At 34.8% G+C, this 12,826-nt stretch overlaps 1 protein-coding gene across 1 annotated transcript; it reads right to left on the bottom strand.

The window, feature by feature from the left end:
• Positions 1-1,816: 1,816 nt before the first annotated feature.
• LOC120263908 lies at positions 1,817-7,135 on the bottom strand. Its single transcript, XM_039271886.1, is given in 3 exon segments — positions 1,817-2,183; positions 6,764-6,892; positions 6,894-7,135. Coding segments are annotated over 3 exon segments (420 nt in total). The 5' UTR covers positions 7,107-7,135; the 3' UTR covers positions 1,817-2,105.
• Between the last annotated feature and the right edge of the window lie 5,691 nt (positions 7,136-12,826).

The following is a 12,826-nucleotide window of genomic DNA, read 5'->3' as shown; positions in this document are numbered from 1 at the left end:
CCACACAGGGATCTCGTAGACCAACGCCAAGAAGGACAATTATTTTGTTATACTAAAAAGAAACAACCTTAGTGGTTCCTAATTTGGTCGCGGTCACAGCTAGGTTTGAAGATGACTTTGTTAGGTAGCCCAAAAATTAACATTTATACATAGGCCTTAAACTCTATTTTTAATATAAGTATGCAATTGTGAGCTTGATAGCTCTTGTTGGGGATTGATTGTGTGTTTCAGTTTGGAATGATTACACCAAACTTATATTTTTTCTATGAGGAAATCAAGAGTCTTTATAAATCTTTGCACTGGAAACTTATGTTTATATATTTTCATATGTTCATATTGCAACCATGCTTGGTACAAGTAAAAAATACACCTCCACTAATATATTTATGCAAATTTTAGATCAAATTGAGAAACAACACCGAAAATCAAATTCTCATAAAAATCCTCATTCCATCATAAGTATCAAATTGAACAAATGAAAATTATCCAAAGACTAAAGTGATAATTTTTCTTATTGTATTTGGGTTTAAGGGCAAAGACCAAAGTGATCATTTTTATTATTATTTTTGGGTTTAAGGGCGATTCAGGTGTAGCTCAATGATTTAAGGTTAGTCTTCAACATGTTCTAAGCGCAAGACAATAACAAAACCAGTATTTCCATCGCATGGCGGAATGGGATCATCTCTAACCTCGCATTGCTGCCATTCCATATCTATTGTCATGTTCACTAATAATAATATAACTGATTATGCCTAATTAATCATTAATGATAAATAATATAAATTAATTATTTTGTGTAAAAATTTAAAATTATATATATATATACTTAATTAAAAGGTATGACCATTTCCATGCCAAACCATACTTACCAATGGCCGGTATTATTATTTAGTTTTCACTTCTGTCGGAATTTTAAAAAAACAAAGAATAATAAAAAAAAATAATAAAAAAAATATAAGATCTTTTAAGAATAAATTTATTATGGGCTTTACCACTTAAAAATAATAATTCAGCAAGTCTTTAAATAGGCAATACATCCAATTTATAATATCTAAACTAAAGAATAGAAAATCCAAACAACTACAACATAATCTAAAGTATTAATTAACAATTTTGAATTATTCTCCAACAGTTTTCACTTCATGAAAGTCAAACGAGCAACTCAATTTACAAGCTGTCATGGAATCTCCTACTTGTTTAGGACAATATCCAGTTTTCTATTTTCCACAACTTAGTATTCATCAACCAGTCACTTGATTATTAGTGACAACAAAATTGAACTACAATGCAAAAAAATATTTAAAGCTGATGAAGAAATAAGTTATATCAAGATTTTGGAATTGGAAAAAACAAAATAAACAAAGCAAAAATAGAAAGAAAATAAAACAGAACACGAAAAACAATACTTAAGATCAAGGCATGCAAAGAAACCCTGGACTTTTGCAAATGCCATTATCCAATTTGTCAAGTTTTGCCTAACTTGCCTGATCCTAATTATAAATTTCCCTCCATAAAAATATACAAACTTGCTTGAAAAATAGTATCACAGTTCAATGTCAAAATTCAAACTATTTGCCTGTTCAATCACAAGAACAATCTGTCCCATATCCAGCTTTTGCACATCTAGAGGCAAAGAGCAAGGATTGCTGCATCAAAACCATCCAGTGAAATTTCAGCTGGTAGCTTCAGAAATATAAGAGCAGACAAAAATAGAGGATGCCCAAAACATGGATGCTGTTAAAAATTTTATAATGGTTAACAGTAATAGAGTGAAAATAATGATAAAAAGGGAAGACAAACCACGAACAAACTGTCCTTTTGCATACAGTCGGAAATAAATTAATAAATGAATTAAAGCCTAGACTGCAATGGCAGAATGAAAGACCATGCTGTCTAGAAGATCATCTTCAAGAACAGGGCAATTATTTTGTACTGATACATGCACAAGGATATGTAACAAGAAAAAAGAACCTTGACACCCGGGCCACCATATTCAGTATATCCAACCACTAAGGGGTCAACTAGAAACCAGAGAAGCCAATTCTAGAGTTTCTGAAAAATATCAATAAATTCATGAACCCCGCACCATTTTCAATAAGTTGCTCTTAATTTTCCAATGCAGCGGCAATTTTCTTCTGGATGAGCTCCACCCCCAGGCGTGGAGATAGTCTTGGAAGGGTTTCCTGCAAAAGTGATTACGTAAGCTGCAAAAGCTCAGGTTATAACGAATGGCAGAAACATGTTAAAAACAACAGTCAATTATTTCTCTCTTGGTAGAGGAAGCTAGATCCACAATCAATGCAGCATACGGCATCCCCATCATCTATTTGCAGACTTCCAATACAAATGGAATGAATCAGGATTCTAGAATTATTTTTCTCATCAGTAATAAGACAAGCCTAGCATCATGATGAAACAGGAATTAAATTTTACATTCTAACTGACTTACTGCCAATTGATCTCCCCATATACAGAACCCAATCATTTATCCAGTAGCAGTCACTTATGCCCTGCCTAACATTAACAGTTTCCAGACAACCTTACAGGAAACACCATATCCCATCATCTTCACCTGCTAGTCCTATCTGTGGGCCTTTTCTTGAGGCATTTGTCAGCAGAATACTGTGTTGTAATTGAATAATTGAAAACACCAGATGGTGCTGATGCCTTTTTCCTTATTGGGATGATCTACTAATTATTTTTCCTTGGACTGGAAAAATTCAGGTGTTGACGCTCTATGGTACCCTAGTCCCAATATTCGAAAATTGTTTAGGTTGCCCTAATGCAAGTGCGAACTTAATTAATCATGTGATCTACATAAAAATGGATAACCCTCCTGTTCCTCTCTTTCAAGTGCAAAACAAAGTTGTGATCCGTCCTCAAAACTATATCCATATATTGTTTTCAGAATTTTGACTTTGTTAAAAATCTAAACAAACATTGTCGGAAGGCAAACAAGATATTTACAGCAACCAATAAGAATATATATCATATAGTCACTTATGAGTTCATGGCGGGCTTAGGTTCAGTGCCAATGGATGAAAGTCGTAACTGCTAATAGACCTAGAATATATTATCAGAACCACATGACGAAATACATTTTACCAAGGTTATGAAGGCGAAGAGATTTTTACTGCAGTACGAGGGGCCGAAGGGTATGCATGCACAGAAGTCTCTCTCAAGAGTTGCAATGTACTACAGCTCAAAATGGAAACATGTTAAACCACCGTCTGTCACAAGTCACGCATAGCTCATGTTTATCTCCACCTCCCTTTTATGAGTAAGCTAAGCTCTACATCTTTGCTGACCCTTCTTATAGGATGTCATAAAAGGATTTCCCATTTTAAAATTCCTTGAGGGCTACTCGTGACAAACATCAAATGTAATTGGTTATACAGATCATACAGAACACCACTACACTACTTATTGGTTAACAATAGAAGAATTCCAACAGTATGGCATAACGGTAAAAGTAAAGGTAACCATACCCAGAAGAGAACTAAATGTCTGATCCTTTGGAGGTTTAAAAGCTCCCATGTTTCCATCCAAGATAAAATGCAGGCTAGCATGAGTTAAAAACACTATGCTGCCAAAATGCAATCAAATTGCAGTAGAGAACTTTGAAGCAAATTACTAAAGGCAACTTAAACTAACAATGACAATTATGTAAAGGATATCAAAGAAAATTTTTACTATAAAAAATGACAATATAGTCCCATGTGTTAAAAACATTTGAAAACCATCTGAATTAAGTTTAAATAAATTTAAAAAAACCATGCACACTGATCATAAAATCAAAGAGGACAGCCTCCCTTTCTTCTCTTATATGCATAAGGTATAATAGCTGAGCAAAAAAACAAAAACAATGAAAAAATGTAAAATGTGCAACACAATGTACCAAGTCACAGGTTAGTGGAATTATTGTAAGGGCAACCTAGTAGGCACAAAGATAGTGACCTATCCAGCAACAAACCATGCATACTGATCATAAACATTGACGAGGAAAGCCTCCCTTTCTTCTCTTATATGCATAAGGTATCAATTAATAGTTGAGCAAACCAACTTAAACAACGAAGGAAAGTAAAATAATGCAACACAAGCTACCAAGTTACATGCTGGGGGAATTATTGCAATGGTAACCTAGCAGATACACAAAGATAGTGACTCATTCATCCATCCATCCATGCATATATACATCAAACTAAATGAGGCTTAGAAATAAAACTGCCAAATGAAGCCAAGCTAAACAGTTTGAACATATTTCAAACTAAAATAAATAATTTATCTAAGCATCTTAAACTTTGGCAATAAATTCATGGTTAGATAAATATTATAGATTTAGCAGGTATCAATTTTATTTGCCATGACGGTATCAACAGAAGATTTAATATTTTTCTCCATGCAACAGTTGTCCACATCATCAAACTCATACCCGTGCTCATGAACTGAAGCAAAGTGACTTTTATTCCTAGATTTCTTGGGAGCAAATTTTATCATTGTCAATTTAATATTTACATTGAGACACAGTTGCAAATTTTATCAAACTGGGAAATTAGGCGCTAATCAACCAATTAGCAATAAGACATTCACGTTTGCCTATTCTCCAAACAATCCAAGTAATACCACACCAATTACTCACCCAACACCCAAAAGGTTGAAAGCCTGAAACCAATTCAATAGGTCAAAGGCACACATAGGACCTGCCTGTACAATATTAAAAGTTTACGCACTGTACTTGCTATTTTTCTACAGTACTAATGAATCATTAAGAGGATACCATTTTCAAACGCATGGTAAATTAGCGTCCAAACTTATATTATTCAAAACTTACATAAACATATAACATGTTAGACAAGTTGCGAAAATTAGAAAGCAATTTCAAGCTTAGGGGTGCCAATTGATCAAGCTAATCAGGAGTAGCTTGAGCAGCTCAAGCTTGGCTTAGTGAAAGCTTGAGCTTGGATCTAATTTTTGAGCTTTCAAATTGATCGAGCTTGGTTTTCAAACTCGAAATTAATTTTGAGCCAAGCCACACTAAATCGAGCTTAGCTCAATAGCTTGAAATATATAAAATGTATTATAATCTTTTAAAATATGTAAAATATAATATTATTATAAAATGTGTTATTATATTAAAAATATTATATAATTTATATTGTTGATCTTTAAAAACAAAAATTAAGCTATAAATGAGGTTTTGGTTACAAACTAAATCTATTCGGATTTGTATTCTCAAAAATAAATACGTTCAATTTTTAATTTCAAGATAAATTAAACCAGCCCAAGCTTTCAAAATTAAAATCGAGCTTGAGTTGAGCTACTCAATTTCGAGCCAAGCTTGAGTTGGGCCCAGCCCAATCAAGTTCAGCTTGTTCACAACCCCGTCAAGATAGAACTAGGGGTTAAAAGGCATTCTATGTATCTAAGGTACTTGTGGTTTTTCTTGGTGATATGTGTAAATTAGGTAGAGCTTTCACTCATATGTGTGTGTGTGGGCACACACTCAGATAGTTAGTTATAAATATATGTACAAGTATGTTTAAAACTACCGCATTCATAAATTCATGCCTTAATTTATACAATGTATTAAATAGAATAATGCAAAACTATTTGAAGTTATTTCAGAAACAAAACTTATTAGTGATATATAACATTTATAATCTGCATTCCATGCAATATGAACTACTTAGTTGATAGTTTTATCAAATGAAAAGTATGGCACCACAAATAATAAAAAAGAAATAACCAAACCATTATATTCAGATGTCTAACAATCACGTGGAGAGACCATTTCAATGTTGATCAAGTTTATTAGGTAAAGGAAAACCATGGTTGCATTAAATTCAGTCCCTAAGTTTGCTAACAGGCTCAATTTGCCCACCAAAAAGTCAGCCATTAGTGGAATTGAAAATTTTTAAGTAGGAATTGTCTTAAGTTCATAAAAAAAGATTAAGAGATAAGATTTGGAAATTTTATGTAGTATAAGGGATCATGAGAAATTCTAGGCCATCCAATTGTATGGAATGACTGAATATCTATTACTTTTGTCTAAATAACATAAAACTCAAAGTAGATGGATAATTGGATTTTGGAAGAGGAAAAGATCAAATATGATAAATGGTCTGCCAAGCTTGTTTCTTCATCCATCTAGTGCCAGCCATGAGCAATTACTATGGTGAGCTCAAATAGATATTATATCAGTTTTATGTGAATCTAATACATTTAAGAAATAACAAATTAAGAATTTGGACTAATAAAGGCCTAAGGCATTTCTCGGCATACAAAACAATAATAGAGGAAAAGCTTGCATCTTTCCTTTAATATACATCTTGGGTCTTCTATTTATCCCATAAAGATATATAATACACACACACATATAAAAATGACAATCAATAGTTAAACTTAAAGCCAATTTTCCTGCATCCAAAACTACATGCAACTCTTGAACAAGACATTCACTGGAACACTACGTTAGACCGAACAAAAATGCTACATCCTAATAACGATATGACAAATATCATGACTAAGAAAAGCTTAATCCTCCACAAACAACTACCTCAAGCTCCCGCTCAAACCACAAAAAAGTAAGTTCATCAAACTTCCAAAACACGAAAAGAAAGGGAAGATCTTTAATTCATGCAAATTATACACAATAAGCACAAGAAAAATGCAAAACAAGTTCATCACTCACAATGATCACCAACAAAATCAACCAAATTATAAAAGTACCAAGAAATGAATCAAATAAAAAAGAGGAAGGGACCTCAGTGCCATCAGGGAGGACGCGAGCAAGCACGGGAATTTCATACTGGTAGAGCCTCTCCCACTCGGGATTGCCGGAGATGTCACGAATCTGGAGATTGACGGAGCAAAGAGAGTTGGGGCCTGTGAGGGAAGAGCGCTACCTGGAGTTTCTCCTTGAGGCCTTCGCAGAGGCAGCATCCCGGCTTGGTGTATAGCACTAGATGGTTTTGCATGAGGGGCTTCGGCTCGCCGGAGGTTTGGCCGGCGGTGGAGCAGGAGGTGGAGAAAGGGTGGGACGGCCATCTCTTATGGACACGAGCGGCGGCGAGCGAGGTTGGACGGAAAGATGATATCGCTGCCATTTGATTTGATAAGAAAAATCTCCATCAGTGTTTCTATTTGTTCTAACATGTGAGAGTGGGTTTTTTTGATTAATTATTTTGTTCAATGTTGTCAGACCCGGACCGGCCATGGTCTGGCCCGGGATATCTGATCGATCCCGAGTATTAAAAAGCCGGTGTTAGCACGGTGATCCCAGGGCGGTTCAACCGGAAGCCGGTTGGCCGTACGGGTCAATCAGTCATGATGTTTAATTTTTTTCTGATATTTAATAATTTATTATTATTTTTACTCATTAAAAACCATAAAATCGTGTATATTTATTAATATTAATTTATAATTTATAATCAATAAATAGAATTATATATATATATATACCAACAAAAAAATTAACATTTAAAAAAATAAAAATATATTAATGTATTATATAAATACTTTCTAAAAAAATTTAATTTATTGAGAAAAATAAAAACAATAAATGAGTGTAATTTTTATTATAAAAAAATATAAAATTAAAAGTATTCTAATTAAATAAAAAAATATAAGAAAAATTTAAAAACAAAAATAAAAAAACTCAATTGAGATATAAAAAAATTAGTGAATTAAATTTCTTATTTATTTTAACAAAATCAACCAATAAACAAATAAATAAATAAATAAATAACAGAGAAATTTGATAATTATATATTAATATATTAAATTTGTAAATATTTAAAAAAATATAAAAAAATAAATGACAAAAATTAGAAAACTCTCATCTGTATATAAGGTCGTTTATCAATTTAAATATCAAATTTGAGTAGGTTTTTATAATATAATTATGGATTTAATATTATATTTGCTTATTATTAATTATTATAATATTTTTTTATATTTAATTATTGACCCCGGTTCAACCCCGGTTCAACCCTGACCCCTGGGCTTAGCCGGGTCTGACAACCTTGATTTTGTTTATATAAAAAAAATGTTATGAATAATTGTTGAAATTATGGAATCCTACACCAATTGATAGTACTGTAACAGGTAATGCTACTATAACAATGAATGACACTGTAATAACCGCCTATATCTATACTGTAGTAGCCGCAAGCCTTGTAGCAACTACTCATATTTTACCGTAACAGCATCCAGCAATGTATTATTCTACCAACCAATATATTTTGCACAGTTGGATCAATTTAATCCTAACCGTTCGATTTGTATAATGAATAACTATAAATATTCACCTCATTCTTGAAAATAAGATACAGAATACGAAGAAGAAACAAAAAAAAAGATGAAATAGAAGCAAGAGTGTTTGGTATAGTTCTTCGTTCTTTTTATGCTTATTTTATATTGTGGAAATACATATTTAGCGCTACATCCTTAGTGCCCAAGTATTGGGCCTCTAAAACACACTTTTGCATAGACTCCAAATAGTGAAATTAATGGCTAGCCTTGGCTTGAATTTTAATTTTAACTTTTAAAAAAAAGCAAAGCTTGAAATTAATGGCTAAATAAAGAAACCCTAGACTAATTAAAGGGAAAATTACTATTCACCCCTCGTAATTTTCAAAACTTCCCAAAAACCCCCTTCAACTTTTACACACCTCGGACAACCCTTCCGTTAGTGTTTAACTTCCCTTTTACCCCCTACCGTTCACTTCAAATGGGTCCATGTTGTGAAATCTCATTTTTGCCCTTGAAAATGGTGGGAAAAAAGCGCCAAATCACATCATGTCCAACCTTTTCAAGGGCTTTCTGCTTGCTTTCTGATAAACAATGCCTAGAAGTTGCATTACATCTTGTTCTTCTCCTCATTTGGTTTGTTCGATTTCAATTCTGCCAGTTTCGTAATACGGTGAGAATCTCTTCGTTGCTATCACTTTGACCATTCTGCGGGAGGATGGGAGTAATAAAATTTATAAACAATGGATGTTTATTATGGAGGGTTTTTGTGGTAATGATAGATGTAAATCTGTTTCAGGAAACGAGTCTGGGTGAAGTTTATCATACCCGAAATATATAAATCGGTTTGTCCAACAGAAAATGAAGTTGATTTCCAGCGGATTGTCAAGTGCACTCCATCTTCAAATGAGCTGTAGTCGATCTTGTTGTCGAGACAAACGATGTGCCATGGTAGTTCTTCTCATTTATGGTTATCTAGTTGTATATGTTAACACACTGTTTAACTCTTTGCTATTCTCTGTTTAAATATATTACATATTTGTTTAAGAATTGTCGTCTCTGTTTAAATTTGTCTTTACCTATTTAACTATTCATATTAACGTATAAATATTGACCTAACGTGTAAATTCTCAAAGTCTCTGCGTAAAATATTGATCTTTTTTGTTTGAACTGAAGTGTTGGCATGTGGCATATGGCAGGTGGCAGGTGGCAGGTGGCAAGTTTATGATATCCCGTGCAGAAGAATTAATGACGGCATTAATTCTTCTGCACGGTAACATAAATATCCGAAGACCCGTTCGTTGTGATCAGTCAATCTTGGTCCACTGTGTGTTTCCCTTTTTTCTCGGATATGAAGCGTCAACCTGCTTGTGGACTTCACACCATAAATGACAAGGAAGAACCCTTCCCATGGACAACCACTCCTCGTCGTCCTCATCCTCCTCCTCCTCTCCTTCTTGTGTATGATATTCGCTGGAGTCAGACCAAAATTTGAAGATCATCTCTACCTTAAAGGATGTCTCATGATCCTCCTTATCTTGAGAATCAATCAGCAATAATCACGTCACAAGTTAAACTATCTTTTCTTGCCCAAGTCGAAATTCCCGCATAATTGCCTAAATGCATAGGATTCTCCAGCGGTAGATGACGGGCAAGCAATTAAGCGGGCATTTCGACTTGGGCAAGAAAAGAAAGTTTTCACTTATTGCTTGATTGGGGAGAATTCTCCAGAGGAGGAAGATCATGAAACATCCTTTAAGACGGAGTTGATATTTATCACTTGAGAATTGTTCTCACCCTTTAAGAACTTTTCATCAGTGTACAAATATTATTTTCTTTGTTTAACTCTCAGGATCTTCGCTTAAGTCAGACCATGACACATTGATTAATAGACATTTTTATGAATGTGTTTGCTTAACCTTTTTTAATGTGTTGTGTTCTACGTTGTTCAGGTTCAAGTTGATGCGCATGTTATGCAACTGCCGTGAGCATTCGAATGTACAGATACTTGGTGAGTCAAAGCCGAAATCTTAATAGACAAACGAGGGTCGACTCGCGAGTGTCCGAGGTCCGAGAAGACGTTGTAAATGTTGTAAATGTTTTATTTTAAATGAAACAAACTTATTTGAGTATGAACTTCTGATATTTAATCAGAGGCCATTGTAAATGTTTAAATATTTTAAACAAACAAACTTATTTGAGTGTCAACTTGTGATAACTTGTGAAATTTAAACAGAGACATAGTAAAAACAATTTGAGAAACAAAATATGGCATTGTAATCAAAACAAAATGTTAAACAATAATCGATTTACTCTTTAAACAGTGACAACGGTGTTTAAGCAAATACATAAAGATATTTAAACAGTGTCCCAGGAGGTACCCAAGAGGTACCCATCTTCAACGCGATGTCAGTGAAAGCATTCAATTTAAACAATAACATATATTTCAAAACAGTTAAATCACTATATTTAAACGGTTTATATATTCTTTAAACGATATAGAAATTATTTAAACAGTTAACCGTTAGTTTAAACACTATATGTATTGGTTTAAACATAAAAAGCTTGACGTTTAAACAGAGACTCATGATAAGGTGAGAATTTTCCTTCGAGCGATGACAATATGGCTTCCTCGCGACAATGTTGGAAAGCGGACGCCAACTTCCAGACAAGGATGCCCGGCCGAAAAGTACAATGGATCTAATAATATTTGTCTCTTGGAATTACCCTTTGTCTGTCAGTTCAAGTGGGTCCACACTAGTTATTTCCTTTTTTGCCCTTGGGATGGAGGGAAAAATACCGCCCAATCACATCACGTCTAGTCTAACTTTTATGCATACAACTATGCACTTACTTGTTTGCCTTTCTGATTGATGTTTGTTCTTTACATCTTCTTCTTCTTCTTCTTCTTCTTCTTCTTCTTCTTCTTCTTTTTGTTCTTCTTTTCATTTGGTTTGTACGATTTGGTTTTCGGCCGATATATTATGTAGAGTTTTTGTGGTATTGCTAGATACAACGGGGAGGGAAGAGTGCTAATGTTCACGGCTCAGACTTCTTGGGAGTTGGTGTTAGCTAAGATATGTGAGCGATGTGGTCTCGAAGTTTCTCTTGTCAGGGTGAAGTTTATCACACCCGATGGATATAAAATGGTTTGTCCAATAGAAAACGATGTTGACTTCCAGCGGATGTGTCACGTGCACTCCATCTTCAAATGCGCTGTAGTTGATCTTGTTGTCGAGATAGACAATGTGCCATTGTCGAATCCTAATGAAAACGAGTTTTTCTCATTGTAAGTTCCTTCTCTTTTATTTGATCCAGTTGTATAGGTTCATTATTGTTTAAGTATGTCGATCATTTGGTTAAAAATCTTGTATTATTCGTTTAAGTTAATTGTTCACTTTGTTTAACTATTTAATTTAACGTTTAAATGTTTGCTTTATCACTTAAAGCAGTCTATTCTCCGCTTAAAAATACTCGATCTTTTCATTTAAGCTGAAGTGTTGGCGGGAATTCGATTACTGCGAGCTCCCTGTTCAACCTCATGGTGACCCTGACGGTGTGGGATGTCTTCCTTCCTCGTCAGATCATTCTGAAGTGTTGTCATTGGATATCGGATAACGTTTTGACGGTGTTGAACATTTCAGGGACGTACTTCAAAATTTTGCAATCAAACGGAATTTTGACTTCAAATTCATAAAGAATGAAAAACATTGGGTGACTGTGGAATGCGCTGCCGATGGTTGTCATTGGCGCCTTCATGCATCAAAAGAGTATAATAAAAATACTTTCAAAATCAAAACAATTAACCCGTCACACACTTGCGATGGTGGAATAGGTTCGGCGTCACATCCGAAAGCGTCCAAAAAATGGGTAAGCGCACGAGTGATTCAGAAGCTCAAGGGACCGACCCTTGTACAAGGCCATCGACATTCAGAAGGACATGTTGTGGGAAAATGGTGTCCACATACCATACAAGCAGGCTTGGTTGGGAAAAGAACATGCCCGGGTGGTCCTCGATGCAGTGGCATCTCCAGCTACGATTTGTTGCTTTGGTACGTGGATAAGGTGGCTGAGACAAACCCCGGCAGCATTGCGATCGTGGTAAGAGACGGTGATCGTTTTAAATCTGCATTCTTTTCTTTCAGCGCGTGTATTGTGGGATTCAAGAGGGCTTTTCAAGCCGCTGCTGTTTCTCGATGGTACCCACCTCCTTGGAAAATATCGGGGTACTCTACTGGGTGCCATATGGAAAGATAGAAACAATGATTTTTTCCACATTGCCTTCGGTATTGTCGACAACGAGACCGATGCCAATTGGACTTTTTTCATATCCAAGTTAGGCGATGCTTTATACGAGGAAGAAGATTATCATGAGATAATTACCTTTGTGTCCGACAGGTCCAAGGGCCTTGTGAACACAATTGCGAGAGTCTTCCCTTCTTCGCCATATGCAAACTGTCTTCGACATTTGGAGGCCAATTTTGTGAAAGCCAATGTCAGACTTGGGAAGGTATTGAGGGAGGAGTGCTGGTCTATATGCTTTCGCATTGCGTGGGCATCCACAGCTAAAGAATTC

This window comes from Dioscorea cayenensis, chromosome 6, assembly GCF_009730915.1.
Source record: "Dioscorea cayenensis subsp. rotundata cultivar TDr96_F1 chromosome 6, TDr96_F1_v2_PseudoChromosome.rev07_lg8_w22 25.fasta, whole genome shotgun sequence".
Classification (NCBI taxonomy): Eukaryota; Viridiplantae; Streptophyta; class Magnoliopsida; order Dioscoreales; family Dioscoreaceae; genus Dioscorea; species Dioscorea cayenensis.
Note: the sequence above shows the minus strand (reverse complement) of the source record. Positions and strands in the feature narration are given on the sequence as shown.